At 33.8% G+C, this 15,442-nt stretch overlaps 1 protein-coding gene across 1 annotated transcript in view; it reads right to left on the bottom strand.

Annotated features, from left to right (window-relative positions):
• The window catches only part of LOC134848129 (uncharacterized), a 29,223-nt gene extending 14,008 nt beyond the window's left edge, over positions 1-15,215 (bottom strand). The window contains exons 1-4 of the mRNA XM_063865484.1: positions 14,345-15,215; positions 13,882-13,981; positions 10,452-10,615; positions 9,359-9,598 (exon numbers count right to left, since the gene is read on the bottom strand). Coding sequence (XP_063721554.1) covers positions 9,359-9,598; positions 10,452-10,615; positions 13,882-13,981; positions 14,345-15,104 — 1,264 coding nt within the window. The 5' untranslated portion in view covers positions 15,105-15,215. The remainder of the gene's footprint in view (positions 1-9,358; positions 9,599-10,451; positions 10,616-13,881; positions 13,982-14,344) is intronic.
• Between the last annotated feature and the right edge of the window lie 227 nt (positions 15,216-15,442).

Genomic DNA, 15,442 nt, shown 5'->3' on the forward strand with positions numbered 1-15,442 from the left:
GGGTAAGGTTTATTTAGTTGGCATACTATACAGTCATTGCATAGTACTTTTATCCAAATTGGTGCATTTGGGAAATAAGAGTTTTGTATAAAATTTGAATATGTTTTCTCTGATCCAGAGTGTCCTTTAATATTTTGTGTATGTGAAATATTAAAAGCTATGAGAATCATTCTTAAAGGGAGACAAGGAACTGTAGATTCATTTAATTTGTATTCTAGAAGGTCTGTGTTTTAATTAATTGTTGTACTATTAAATTTTCGAAAATATCGGAGGAGTGTTTTATTTCCTAAAATAGTTGTATCTGCCTTGACGGGTTTAGTTTTATATTTGTGCCATGATTTTAGTTGTCTAATTACTGGGTCAAGATTTTGGTATTGTTTCAATGTTGAAATTGTAATTGTTTCTGTTGGGGGGAGAAAAATGTTTTCTATTTCTGATTTAGATAAGGGTATTGTATCAAGTGGGTTATGGAGGTCAAAAACTTGATTTATTGTGTATTTTGAATCGTTTGTTTGTGGTCCTAATAAATTTATTTTATCAGTTAGGTTTTCTTTTTCAATTAGTGGAAAAAGGTCTTTTTTATGCGAGTGTTGTTTTACTCTTTTTTGTTGGGTGTTATTTTTTATCCATTGTGAGTATGGAATTGGTTTAAAAGTTGATGTTCCAAGTAGATCAACTTCGTAGTCGTTATTTTGACAATCTAGTGTTGTAGATTATTTATCTGTGATTGTTCAACGTCAGTTTTTACTGCATTTTTGCATTCTAGTCGGGGTGATGTTTCGTTTTTTGCAAGATAGAATTTTATATTTTTAGGTATTTCAACTGTAGTTTTACGTGTAAGTAATTCAGGTGGTGTATTTCGACTTAATGTGTCTGGTAATGCAAGATTTTTTCCTGCTGTCCAAACTATATGTAAAATTGGAAATTTCATTAGAATTAATTGAAATCTGTAAACTCGGTGATTTGGGTTGGATTTTTGTGTGAAGAGAAAAATGATTGGTTTGTGATCTGTTAATAGAACTGTTGGATGTTTTGATCCAAGTATCAGAAATTCATATTCTGTAAGTGTATAGATTATGGCTGTACATTCTCTCATTAGGGTTGAGAGTCTTAGCTCTGCTTGAGTGAATAATCGAGAATTTGCTGATATAAGGTTCATTTTGTTTGTACCATTATGTGATTGTAACAACGCTGCGCCGATGCCAAAGTTCGAAGCATCGCACATTGCGTAGAATGGTTGATTTGGATCTGGAATTGTATTCGAAATTTGTTCAGTTAGAAGTTTTTTAATTTCTTCAAATCGTGCTTGATGTTCTGTATTCCATTCAAAATTGTTTTGCTGTCTAAGTATATTATAGAATGGTCTTAGATATAATTGCATTTTATAAACATATTTGCTTAAAAAGTTTAGCATTCCAAGGAATTCTTGGATTTTCTTTTTATTTGTCGGTGGTTGGAGTTTCTGAAAAGCGTCAATGCGTGATTTTAATGGGGTGATTGTTCTTCTTTCTATATTATGTCCTAAGAATTTTACTCGTGTTAAAAAGAAGTGTGATTTATCGGGGGCGGCCTTCAGATTTTTGTTCTGAAGTATTTGGTGATATTGTTCTAAAACATTGAACATTTCTTCTTTAGTCTGTGATTGCATAAAAACATCGTCTAAATAGGTGATTGCGTTTTTTTTTAGTATTAGTGGTCGAAAAATTTTGCTCATAAAAGCTGAAAATGCTGATGGTCCTATGGATATTCCATAGAATAAGCGGTTGAATTCATACTGTTGGTTTCCAATAACAAATTGTGTTAAACGTCGCGATTGTTCATCTAATGGCATTTGATTGTATGCACTATTCATATCTGCGGTTGTAAAGTATTTTCCGTTTATTTTTGTTAAAATAACTTGTATTGGTTCAATAGGCCAATTACACTTTGATTCATCTATGAGTGAGTTGAGGTATCTAGCGTCGAGAACGATTTTTAATGATTCTCCTTTGGCTAGAATTATAACAGGGTTGATAAATGTGTTACCTTTTGGTTGTTCTTCTTTATTTACTGGTGATATAATGTTGTATTGTTCTAAAATGTCGAGTAATCTGTTCACTTTATCGTGTAAGTGAATTGGTACTTTACTTGCTCTTTGTTTTTTGAAAACTGCATCTGGTTTTAATGGGAGATGTAGTGATGAGCTGATTTTGCCAACATCAAATTTGGATGTTGCATAGACTGATGAATATTTGATTAGCTGTTTGGCTAATTTATCAAATTCGTCTTGTGTTATTTGTGAATGTTGGAAATTAAACATTGTTAAAAATTTCTGTTGATTTTCTGCGTAGTTACTTATGTTGAATGTAGGTTTGAAATATGGGGTTTTTGTGAAATAATCCGTATTTCTTTTTTCGTTACTTATTATATTATTTATGGATATTTCTTCATTAAGAATTGTGGAATGACAAATATCTAATAATTGGAGTATATTATTTACGCGATATCGTAGCGTTGGTTTCGCAATAGCCTAAAAGTCCTAAAGGTAATGTTACTTGATAGGGTGTATTGTTGTATACATGTAGAGAAATAATATCTGAATTCGAGTTTTTCAAATATTTTATGGATGAGATTGTGATTTTGAAAAACTTATGGATAGGTTTGAATTCAAAGTCTGACATATAGAGGTGTTGTTTGTTTTGTTTTTTATCATATTGGTGAACTTGTTTTATTGAAAAATTATATATGTTTCCTGATAGTGGTTTCAGGTGTTTTCTTTGTTGGTTATATATTGGATAAAATTTTGAAAAGAATGGTGGTTGTTTGTTTAATCTTTGGAAAAATGTTAGGGATGTGTCTTTTGTTTTTGTGTATTTATCTTTGATTAGTATTTTACTGTTTAATATGTTGATTGTTGGTATATATTTAGAGATAAATGGTATTCCAATGATATTGTGTTTAATATCAGTGATATGGAATATTTGTTTAAATGGTTTAGTTAAAATTTTATTTTGCTCCATTGTTCTTGTGGGGAGAAGAAATAATTGAATTTTTCCATAGTTTACCAATGTTGATCCTTGTGCTGTTGCTAGTTTACTGGAGTTTTCAAGAGGTGTTAGCTTTGGGTGTAAGGTTTTTATTTCATTCCATGTGGGAATGTTTATTATATTTGATTCTGCTCCTGAATCAATTAAAAAATCAATTTCAAGATCTGGTGGTTGAAATTCTTTGCTTCTTGGACTTTCTAAAATAAATGGTATTGTCCAAATTTTTTCTTTGGGTTGTTCTTTTTGTATGTTTTGATAGATGTGATTTGTATTGAAGCATTTTGTCTTTTCATTTTCATTGGATTTATTTGTAGTGTTAATTTCGTTTGTTTCTTGTGTTGTTTGTGTAGAATGGATGGGTTCAATATAATAATTGTGAAGGAGTTCTAATTGATTTTCATATATATGTGATGAAAAAGGTTGTTCATATATAATAGGTTCGTAATCATTTTCAACTGCTATCATATTTATGGAGATAGTGTTTTCTGTATCACTTTCTGATTCTGATGATTCACAGTTTATTTGATTCAGTTGTAGTTCGTTATTTCCTGTGTCATCAATACCTGGAGGGTCTGATGTTGTTTCTGGGTTTGATTGTACTTGATTAATATTTCTTTGATGTTTAGGTGTACTACTTCTGTGGCGATTATTAGAATTATTATAATGGTTATTATTCCTGTGTGGTGATTGGGAATAATTTCTATAACGATTATTATAACTTGAATGTCGATTTTGTGAATTATTTCTTGATCTGTTTTGGTAATTATTGTTTGGTCTGTTATAGTTTGATCTATTATATGAGTTATTCCTTGATCGATTGTTCGGGTAATTCTGGTTTCGGTTGTTTGAATAACTTCTATTCCGATTATTGGAGTAGTTTCTATTTCTATTGTATGATGAATTTCGTGATTGGTTGTTTGGATAGTAATTATTTCTTGATTGGGAATTAGATCTAGAAACAAATCGTGTTGTATTTGAATTTGATCTGGAGTAGTTATTTCTACTATTTTGTCTATTGTAGTGATTTTGTGACGAATTTTGTGTATTTCTTCGTTCTGGCGATCTTCCTCTATAACTTGAGTTATGTGGTGATTGATTTCTAGTGTAGTTGGTATTGATCGGTAGTGGTTTTCCTGAACTGTTGTTGCTGTATACATTTTTGTTTGGTAGGTTTTGATCTTTCTTCATGTATTGATAGAATGATTTATTTGGTTCTTTATATTTTTGAGGTTTATTTTGATTGTCTTGCTGTTTTTGTCTACATTCAGAAATACTATGTCCGTATCGTCGGCAATAATTACACCATTTTTTGAAAGATGGTTTGCCTTTAAAGTTTGGGTGTTTTTCGTAAATATTGAGTATTTCAGTGATTTTTTCAACGAGGTCTGTATCTGATTCCTGTATATTGTTGATACTTGTGGTATTTGTTTCGATTCGGTTAACGTATTGTAATTTCAGATTTTCTGTTTCTTCGAGTTTCATTGTGATTTCTGCTTGTTCTAGTTTGTCTACTAATTTTCGGAAATCTAAATCGGGCTCTCGACTTGAGGAGGGATGGGATGCTCTCTTTTTTATTGCTATTTTCCTTAATTGAGGTGTTAAGGTCATCATTAAGATTTCTGTCATTTTTGTGTTTTTATAGTCGTGTGTATTTAATGAATATGCTTTTCGAACTAGTGTTTCGATGCGTACTGCTAATTGTTTGATGGTTTCATTTGGTAATCTGCGAATTTCATTACATAAAACTCTTTGTTGTCGTTTGTTTCTTTCGGAGTCAAACATTTTTGAAAATTCTTGTGTAAATCTCTTCCAATTTGATTTTATTTCTAGAGGCAATACTGAAAACCATTTTTGGGCTGCGCCGTCTAAAGTTGTTTGTATCAACGCTGTGCGTCGATGTATCCAGTTTTGATGTAGTGGCGTATTAATTGGTTCAGGTCCTATATTTAAAATCAAATTTGCTGTTACTGCATTTAAATAGTCTTCTACAGAATATTCAGGGTCTGTTCCTGTGAATACCATTAAAGGTTTATTTGATGTTATTGATTATCCACCCATAAGGTATGGATTCATTGTCATTTGTAATGATTCTGCTGCATTTGGCATTTGAGAAAAATTTGAAAGTTGATTTCTTGTTAATTCGTGTTGTTGAAGATAATATGGGAGTGGTATTTCATTTTGCATTTGCGTCGGTTGATACGAGTGTGTGATCATTGGGTTTTGTTGCTGAATTGGTTGAAAATATTGTGTATTAATTGGGTTTTGTTGCTGAATTGGTTGTTGATTTTGTGTATCTATCGGTTGTGGGGAAAAAATTCTATGATTTGTATGTGGTTTCTGTACTCCTTGTCCACGATATTCTTGATTATATGGTGCAAATATATCTGGTTGTAAAAAATCATCATCTGAGAATAAGTAATCCATTTGATAAGATGTTTGTTTTTTATTTTTATTTTGTTGAAAAAATGGATAGTTTTCACTACGATCCTGTGAAGGATGTAAATTTGTTTGAAAATTTACTGAATTAGTTTGTGCTATTGGGTTATCCCAGTTACGAGATCTTGTGTAATTATTAAAATTTTTTCGTGGGGGATAATTTGTTTTTGATGGATGTGTGTAATTATAATTATGTTCTGCAAAATTGTTTCTAGTGAACGTTTTACGTGTTTTTGGCGGTATTGTCATGGGTCTGTATGTCTGATAATTCATGTTTGAATATTTTGGGGCAACCGAAGGTTTAACGGTTGATTGTAAGGTTACCTGTGTTTGTGAAGGGTTTGTGTTTCTTGGTGTTGTTAAATTTGGACGTATCGGTGAAATGCTTTGTTGTGTAGTTGTTGTGTGTACGATTTCTTCATTTATGAAGTGTGATGGTGTCTGGATATCTTGCTGGGTGAGATTTCTAGTTCCATTGAGGTTTTCATTTTGTATGATTGTGGAGTTTAAACTATTATTTTGCATATCGGGTAAAAATGTATTATAGTTTAATGGTGTTGCATCAATGGTTAATGGTATTACTTTTACATAATCTCTTACATAAGATATCGTACTTATTGCTTGACTTGAGATTGATTGTGGGAAGTTTATGAATGCGGGATGAGACCATTAGGGGTCCCAAACATAGTCTGACTGTTCTGTGATGGCAGTATCATCGTTTGAGTTTTGAGGTCTAAAATTTTTTCTTGCTTGTGAAATTAAATCTAGATTATGTTTGAAATAATCTATTATAAACCATGCCAAGATTTTTTGTAAGTCATGTTTTGTATTTTGTGAAACATCATCTTTAGTGAAATTTTCTTTAATTATATTTAGAAAACTAGAGAGTAGTGTGATTTCATGTCGTACTCTTATATGTTTAGATGTTTCTGTCGGTGAGACATTTGAGATTGGGATTTCGGTTTCTAATATCGAGATATAACTTTATATTATTGCAAAAACTTCATTGGTGAATATGGAGTTTGCTCTTTGTGAGTTATGATATTGTATGCTTTTTATATATTCTGAGAATACTTTTGAGAATTCTAAATCAAGGTCGTCTGTTTGAATTATATATTTGCTGTGATGCTGGTTTGGTGAGCTGAATTGTATGGAGTAGATTCCGTATTGTTGTGTTAAGTTGCATATATCTTTCAAATAGTGATCGATAATTTGTCTTTTGATTTTTACATCTGGGAACTCTGTTTTACATGGACTGATTCCGGGTTCAAACAAATTTAAGAGTAAATTTTTGCAAAATATGTGCTGTCCTCTATCTGTGGTTGCTTCTACGATAAAGGGGAAGATATCATCATCATCTGGACTTTCTTCACCTGGGGTGTGTGTTGAGCTCATTTTTTCGTTTGATGACTGTTAATATGTAACTATCGATGTGTCTAATTGGTTAATTCCAATTGTATAAATGTACTGGTTTGTGTTTATATTGTTTTTTTATTCTTCTTTTTCCTCTTTTTGATGAATTTGAAGTTGTTTCTGAGTCGGAAAAATATAATTGATCGTGAATGGGGCAATTTTTATCTATAGATTCTTTTAATTTATAAAGTTCGTCTAAACTGCTGGTTTCTGATTCTGAAAATGCGTTTCGGTTTTTGGAAAATCTTTTTCGTGTTATTTGTCTTTGTTTGGTTATTATTTTTCTTTTTAATGTTTGTCGTTTTGTTCTGATATATCCAACTGTTTGTGTATGAGGTGTGATTACAAGATCGTATTTTTTGTTATCTATTTCACAATTGTGTAAAACGATTGTTTGTTTATTTCCTAGGTTTTTAAATGACATAAGGTTTAGGATGACGGATGCAAAAGGTTGTTAAATGATTTCTATTTTCTTAGACTGTTAGTCCTTACAATTTTTTGGTTAGCCTAACCTGGGTCTATTTATTCAGGGTTGGGGAGAAAAGTATATCGATTCCGAAGAATGATTTTTTACTTTCTCGTGGCTAGTATAAGCTAAGGTGTTAACTTACTTAATCTTACTTAAGGGTAGTGATTGTGTTCAGGGTTGGAGAATAGTAAATCGATCCACAAGGTTCAGGTATAATTAGAACGCGAGTAGTTCGTTAGATACTATTTTAAACTTACTAAGTCTAAGATTTATCCTGGGTCTGGTAAGAGGGGGGATCAAGTGAAGGATGAATAACCGAAGTTCTTCGCTGTTTATCCTAATTTGAATGATTAGTTTTATTCAAAAATTTCTGTTAGTCCTGGGTTTTTAGAAAGGGTTGGATAGTGAATCGACGTTTGAGGTCGTTAGACACTAGCTAAGTGGGTGGGGGAGAACAAAATTGTTCTTTTTGATCCAAGGATAGGCCTTGATGATCAAGTTTTAAATTTAATTAAATAGAAAATGATTTAAGATCCAAGGATGAGCCTTGATGATCTGATTTTAAATTTAAGTGAAATTAAGTTTAAAATGATTTAAATTTGTGCAGAAAAAACATTTAGTGTTTTTGTAATATTAGTGAGCTTATGAATGCTGTTATGTTTAGGTGATGAAGCTGGAACAACAGGATGATTTATGATTACTAACCATTTATTGTCATGCTACTAATTTTTATTTTGATTTTTCAATAAATATTTTTCAAACATGTTTTGTATATTACTGCAGAATTTAGGAGAACGATCTGAGATCTTTTTATCAATCGTTATTGTATATTAATAATTTTGTTTAGCGCCTGAAATGATTTTGAAGATTGACTTCAATATTTTATGTTTGCAAATGAAAATCTAAATTCATTGCTAGTAGTATTCTAAATACAAAAGTTTGTGTTGGCTTTTGCCGAACTATCATATAACTATATGGTAAGTTTCTACTTTGTCGTATGTCGTCTCTGGTTCGAGGTCTTCTTGCAATTCCGGGTAGTTCTCTTATCGTTCGGAATATTGGCTTTGATCTATTGAGTCGTAGAGACATTTCGATTAAATTATCGTCGTGTAACATTTTAAAAATGTTTTGTCTAAATTCTAATCTATTTTTGGTTAATTCTAAGCTATTAAGGTCTTGTTCGAGACCTATGGTCGCACCAGATGAGTTATAACCGAAGTGTATAACTCATAGAGTAATTTCGGATAGGGTACACCGTCTGCTCGTCACGCTATCTTATTTTCGGCCGGATAGATTCGTGCAACTTCTTAGTCTAATACCGATCCTAATCTTACTCGTATACTATCTAGTCTCAGGTTGTTTAACTAGTCTCTGCTAGGCTTAATAGATCTAGGGTATACTGGTTTATTGCGGCTGCTGAAGTTCTCTTGGAGAGGCAACTAATTTCTAAGTTAAATTCAAATCTCTCTGGTGCTGAAATTACAAGTAATTTCAGCCCTTACAAATAAGTGGGTTGTTAGTTAGATGGATCATGATTGGTTAATATTAAATACTTTACAGTGGTAAAATATCTAATTTATCCAATCATAAAATGTAGTTTAGATCAGGTTCCAACATGATTTAAGTTTCATTTACTTGATATTTAAGCTTGTACAGTGTTGTCTGATGAGCTGTACATGGTCAAGCATTTACACTCAAGAATATCATATCCATTATAAAAACTCAAAAAAGGTAGATTTTAAAAAGTTTTCCGTTCAAATGCTTTTTTGTTAAATGGCGCAACTAATTAAAAGAAAAAAACTGAAAAAGTTCTTCAGTGTGCATATTAATTCCGCCCGAAAAATAAAATTTCAACATCATGATCTTAAACAGAAACTAATTTGTTTCAAACTGATTGGCTAGAATTAGCCAATCAAATTTCAGCACCATCTCAAAATATTTTATTCGCAATTTCGAACATCTAATCATTTGAAACAAAAAGAGTTGAATCTGATTTCAAAATTTGGTTTCTAACCTGGGAAGTCATTACTGTTATAAGTCTTGTCATGTTTGAATGCTTTATTTTTTCTTTGCCCCTTCGTTTGATCATCAGTCTGCCCCTCCCCTTTTGTGCCCTGTTTGGACTTGGCTCTGCTCTGTTTGCCCGCATGGTCCCAACAGTCCAGAAACTCCGTCAGACTGATGTGGTCGTCTTTGGTCCGCTCTTTCGCCTTCAGTTTCGTCATCTTTTTCTTGCTTTTTCCGAATTTGGACGCTAAAAAGAACTCAGACCTCACTCTAATTGTCGAGAAATGCTGGTTTTTAGATGTCCATTTTGAAAGTGTCCTTCAAATTTAAGAACCAAGCATTCGTCTAATATGCTCCAATAAAAATTTCATAAACTTTTTTTGTGAGGTTTTATTCACTATATAAAAAAAGAGATGTTCAACTTGTTACGGACAACCAATGAAGCGTCATGAATACAAAACATGTCATGGTTTAAGAGCAGATTTAGGTTTTCCTTCCTATTTTATCAGGTCGATCAGACTGATTTTCCGATCAAATTTTCTAAAGAAAATGTTTTTTTTGGCAGTTTTTGCACGGCTTTAACCAAAAAAATCTTCTTAGCCTCACATTTAGTAACATTGGCGAAAATTTGCCTTCAGAAAAAAAGCTCCCCCTTCTATCCCCTTAATCCGCTACTGCTATGGTTCTAAATATTCTTCCGGGTGTAAAAAGACAAAAAATATTAACAACCATGTAGTATCATTTCTCGCTTAAAACTTCAAAATCAGTATGGCTACTCGCAGTTAAGAATTTTGCATTTCGTACTTTTACATTTCGAAAGCAAGTGTCTTGTTATCAGGAACTAGACTTTTTTCCGTAGAAACAACTTTTCTTCACATTTGTAAGAAATTGATGTTGCTTTTTTATCGATCCATAGCAACTTCCAAGCCCCTTCCCACTTTTAGCTTGTCATTCACCCATGGTTTGAAATTCAAACTTTCGTGGATCTATTTTTTTTCTTTTTTTTTCACTTTTTTTCGCTTTCAGTTTTTTTTGTTTTTGTTGTATCGCTGTGTTTAATGTTGTCGCTGTGAACTCTTCTGTGTTTAATTTTGTCTTACCAATCTCGTCCTCTGTGATCTTTCCATCCCCGTTGGTGTCTATTTCCGCATAGCTGCTAACCCCCCAGAAGAAGCGAGGGTGACTCACCTCCTCAAGCAGCAACTTCTTATACTCGTGATACAACACTGGACCCGACAGCACTTCGTTGATCAACAGCGAAAACCTGAACAGACAGAAAGTTGACCAAATCTGAACAATCAAAAGTTGTCTTAGCTTTTGAGCAAAAGAAAAAAAAAATTTTCGTGTTAAAACTTAGCATCAGAAAATTAATTTGTTCGATTTAAAAGACGTCGGTAAATGCAATTTTTATTTCAACTTTTCAGACTTAGCTTTTTCTCGCAAAAATACTAGATGCAGGAATTGGTGGTTTCTGCGATTCGCAGATGATCTAAGAAAGGCCATCTAGCCTGTCTAAGCATTGTCCGTTTCTCTTATTTCCCCACACTCCAGACTGAGTTATTTGTTGAGCGAAGCTTTTTTTTGCGACTCAAGGCCGTTTTTTTGCCTCTAGAGCTTTCCCGTGGTACCACTATTGCAGTCGTAACTGGTCAGGCTGTGGTAGACCTGAAGCTAGAGGTCAAGTGAGAGCTCGTCCTCACACGCTATCATTGCCATGGTAGGGTATCGGTTAAACGATCTGACGATCTCAAAGTGAATCCTCCAGCCCCCCCCCCCCCCCCCAAATGCTTTGAGAGGATGCTAACTTGTACCCACGCATCTAATATTTTCGCAGGTTTCATGACAATTTATCCCTTGCCTTTTTATCGCAGGCGAAGTTATCCCAGTCAAAAATATCTCAGAAGTAAAAATAACCCAGGACCATGTAGCCCACGCTAATTAAAATATCGCATCTGAGGAATCGAAACAATTTAAATATCGCAAAAAAATAATCAAAGGAATTGAAACCACGACGCCGAAATTGAACAAACCGATCAAAGCAATGCTAACTTTTGAAAAAGCGCGTGAAATCAAATTCTGTTCAAAGCGTGAAAATTTCAATGCACGTTTTAATTCTACCAATCTTTTGACTGTCAAAGCATAAAGATATGACTTTCTAAGCTCACTTGGCAATATAAAGGAATATGACTCTTGGTCAAAAGATCAAACGATCGATTCACGGTGGATTAAAAGTTTTAGTTCGAAATCCATAAAAATTGTCCCCAAAACCCCTAAATCCCCCCTGTACTGGGTAACCGATACATGGGGCCTGGGTGAGGGAAAAGGCAAAATTATTTTCATTTTGGCCTCTATCACCTCCCAAAAAATGGTACCTCTACGATGGCTATAAAGCAAAAATCTTTCTGATTTTTGGAAAATCAATTAAAAATGCAACAAAATGCCGACAATTTGAGAAAATTATGCCGACAATTTGATAAAATGAAATCTAGGAGAGTGTTAAATGAGCCAGACCTTGAATATAACTTGTAATATCCGAGTTTTTATAAGAGTTAGCTATCATTCGGACTTTTTCATTGAGTTCTCGGTACTTTTTACGGGTTTGATTGGTGGTACCGCTGGTTGCTTTCAGAACATTGAACTTCTCGTTGTAAGAATCAAGCTGAATTTTTTCTAAAAACGTATGAATTGAGGGGTGGCTGCCCTGGAAAAGCGACGTAACGCCGTTATGTCAGCCTTCAACTGCATTGGTTGTCGTAATGATTCCATAGAGCTGGGGGGAACTAAGGGTCACGCTGCTGTCGACCAATTGTTTCTCATTTAACATAAGTCTTCTGGAAATATGATGCGAGCTCGTCAATTTTCTCGAGGATATCAGTTGGAATGTCAACCTGATTGCCAAATTGGCAAATTTAGTCTGTGATAAGAGTAAACGCAGATTCGACATCTGAGAAAAGAACAAAACTTAAAGCTGGGATCATTTTTAAGATTAAGGCTAGCTTAGCGTTGTTTTCATAGGTTTTTTCAGACCTAACTCTGAAAGCTTGCGATAAAAGCTTTGGCATAAATGAAAGTAGCAACCTTTGATTTCAGTTTTATATAGGGACGAACATGCGTTTAAGGCAGCTTGTTCGAAGTCAAAGTGAATTTTTTTGGGTACGATGTCTCCAATAAGGCTAATCAGGGCTTCAAGAAACCTTTTATGAGTGGAATCCTTCTTGTTGCTAAGCAAAGCGTAAACGCAGGGGGATAGAAGCCGCCAATCTGGATATGTACTGGGTAAAATTGATAAAACTAAGCCGGACATATCTTGAAGGTTCCATCACAAAGCCAAACTTTGCTATGAATGCGAAGAGCATTTAAATTTTGCATGTCACCGAGAATAAGGAATCGCTCACTGTCTTCTTTTCCGCTATCATGTAGACAAAAAGGTAAATATTTGTCGTTAATGTCTAAGTGACGGTCGGTGGATGAAATCACTTCGAGTGGTCCTTGCATTTTGTTTCTATTGAGGGTTCTTGTCAGAGCTGCACGTGAAAGAAGTGAAAGCTGAATTGCCGGATTATTGTTCACAGTCTTGAGGCTAGCTTCTATCAACTGGTTGTTTACAGGATTGATTAGCAATTTTGCTGTTTTTTTTTCAGCTGACTAACCAGCTGCCTTGCTTCTACGCGACCGGGGTTATACTCATGGCTGTGCTCGTTATTAAACGAAATAATGAAATTGTCGCAAGTTATTAGAGTCATTGGGCATTTATGTGAACGCCATTTTGCACAACGCCAGTGAGTGGTAGATTTAGTGTCTCGCTTTTTAGTGAACTCGTGTCCGTCCAAGATAAGCAACGTTTTGCCTTGTTGAGTTTTACCGTAGATAAATTCTGTCATATTGGTGTTCATTGTATTGGTGCTATGTGTTTAATGATATGTCTTTGCGTTGTGTTTTATTATCAAATTTTTCTCAATTGTGACTCCATTAACAGTTTGAAAAATAATATTTAATCCCTAGAAAAGAGTCTTTTACCATTCTCACTATCTCTATATGGCGTCTTGAAATAGTTGAGGCGGTTGAATTAAATCTCTTTTTAATTGCGATATAGATAAATGCACCAATCTTTGGTAATCTATATCATAAATTAATTTTTAATCCTCTATGGGATATTTCAATTGACGTGGGCTATTTTGGTATGGGCTATTGTATCCATTGGGATACATTGTTATGGGATGTTTTGCAATGGGATACTTTCGTATGGGATACTTTGTCCTGTCACCATTTTCGCAAGGGCAAGCTTAATTTAAAAAAAAAATTTAAAAAGTTTGTCCACGTTTTTTCAATCGAAAAAATTAGTTTTCTGAAATAAAGTTTAACAAAAAAATCTTATTTTCTTCAAAAGTTAGCGCAAATATAAATAAAATGTGCCAAAACTGTAACATTTACGCCGATTATATGAACAGTTTACCAAAGTTGCACTTTATGGCTGGCGCTTTCCATTTATTGGCATTTTTGCGGATCGGATTTGAAGCTAAAATAGAATACCTCTCAGAGTCTTCTGGAATGGTGAATGTGTTTCGGAGTATGAAAATATACTCTTCCACGAAGTCCCGAAATACCACGTTCTCATGATCACAATACGCTTCTACAAAAACAGAAAGCTAAGTTATTAGAAATTTAAAAAAAAAACAGTTTCCCAACAACTTGGTTACTTTGTAAATGAAACTTTAACTTCGGAGAGAAGGAAAATTAGCCGAATATGACTATATATCGAAATACGCTTCTGAAAAAAAACATCTTGGTTTAGTTGCGTTTTAAAGTTCTCAAAAATGGTGAATTTTTCGTAAAAGTTTTCAAGGATCCAACAAGGGGCGCATCTAGAATTTTCCCGAGGGGTGGGGGCGGTAGGAGCGGATTTTCAAAATTTTTTGGACCGATGATTAATTTTCTGAGCTCTCTCAAATCACTATAAAGATCGTTTTTCACCCCAAAATTCACCCCCACCTACCTTTGAAGTGAGGAAGTGTTTTTCTATTCTGTGAGTAAATGTTTCTAATCTCATCCACAATCTGAATTCTCTCCACTCCCGGGAAATCCAATTCGGTGAATCTAAGCTCGAACGAAATGGAATTTTCCGATGATGTAATCGAACTCATTTCAGCTGCGTCGTTCTTGTGAAACAAACTGAAACTTTCGCCTCCGTCCGTAGCTTTTTCTCCAAAATTTGCTGATTTATGGTGTGAAAAATCAACTTTGTTCAAACGTTTATTAATTTGGTTTGTCGTGGTGTTGTTTTCAACGGCGTTTGACGATGCTATGGCCAAGTTTTCTTGTATAATGCTATCAGAGGCTTTTACTTCATTTTCGTCATTGCTACAGTTTGTTTGATTCATTTTCATGTCTTCGCTCACGGCAAAACTGTATTCTTTGGTAATTTTCAAATCATCATTACTTCGGTTTTCGTCGTTTTCAAAACTATTTTCGTTGGTCTGATTTTTCGTTTGACTGCAAGTGGCTTTCTCGGCATTGTCCTCAAAAGTGATATTTTCTTCGGTAGTTTCATTTGGCAATTCTTCATTTGAAGTATGGATTTGCAGATTACCAGAATCATTTTTTGCTGCATCAGTTTCTGCAGCAATGAAATCGGAGTTATTTGGAGTTGTTTCAGGATTATTTGGATTATCTTCTGAATGTTTTGTGTTTCCTTGACAGTATGATTGTTCTTCAGTAGTTTCAAGTGCAGTTGGATCCAGTGTTTCTGGATCCATGCCTATGTGAAGGTCTATTCTAAATTTAATATCAAAACAAAATCGTTTTTTTTTTCCTCACAACAACATAACAGTTATGGAATTTTGACTCGCTGCTACAAAAGAAGCACGTGCGGCTGATTACAGAACGTTCAGAAACAACGAAAATGGAAAAGTAGGAAAACGTGATCACGCATTGCTTTTTAGCAAAATAAAGGTCGGTCAATTTTAAAGGAAATCAAAAAACGGGGTAGTTGATTTGAGTTTCAAAGTCAACCCTCATGTCACCGACCATCTACTGAAGATTATTTGGAATTTAATTTGAAAATTTTGAATTTTAGTTCAATTATCATCCAGAG

This window comes from Symsagittifera roscoffensis, chromosome 6, assembly GCF_963678635.1.
Source record: "Symsagittifera roscoffensis chromosome 6, txSymRosc1.1, whole genome shotgun sequence".
Lineage (NCBI taxonomy): Eukaryota > Metazoa > Xenacoelomorpha > Acoela > Convolutidae > Symsagittifera > Symsagittifera roscoffensis.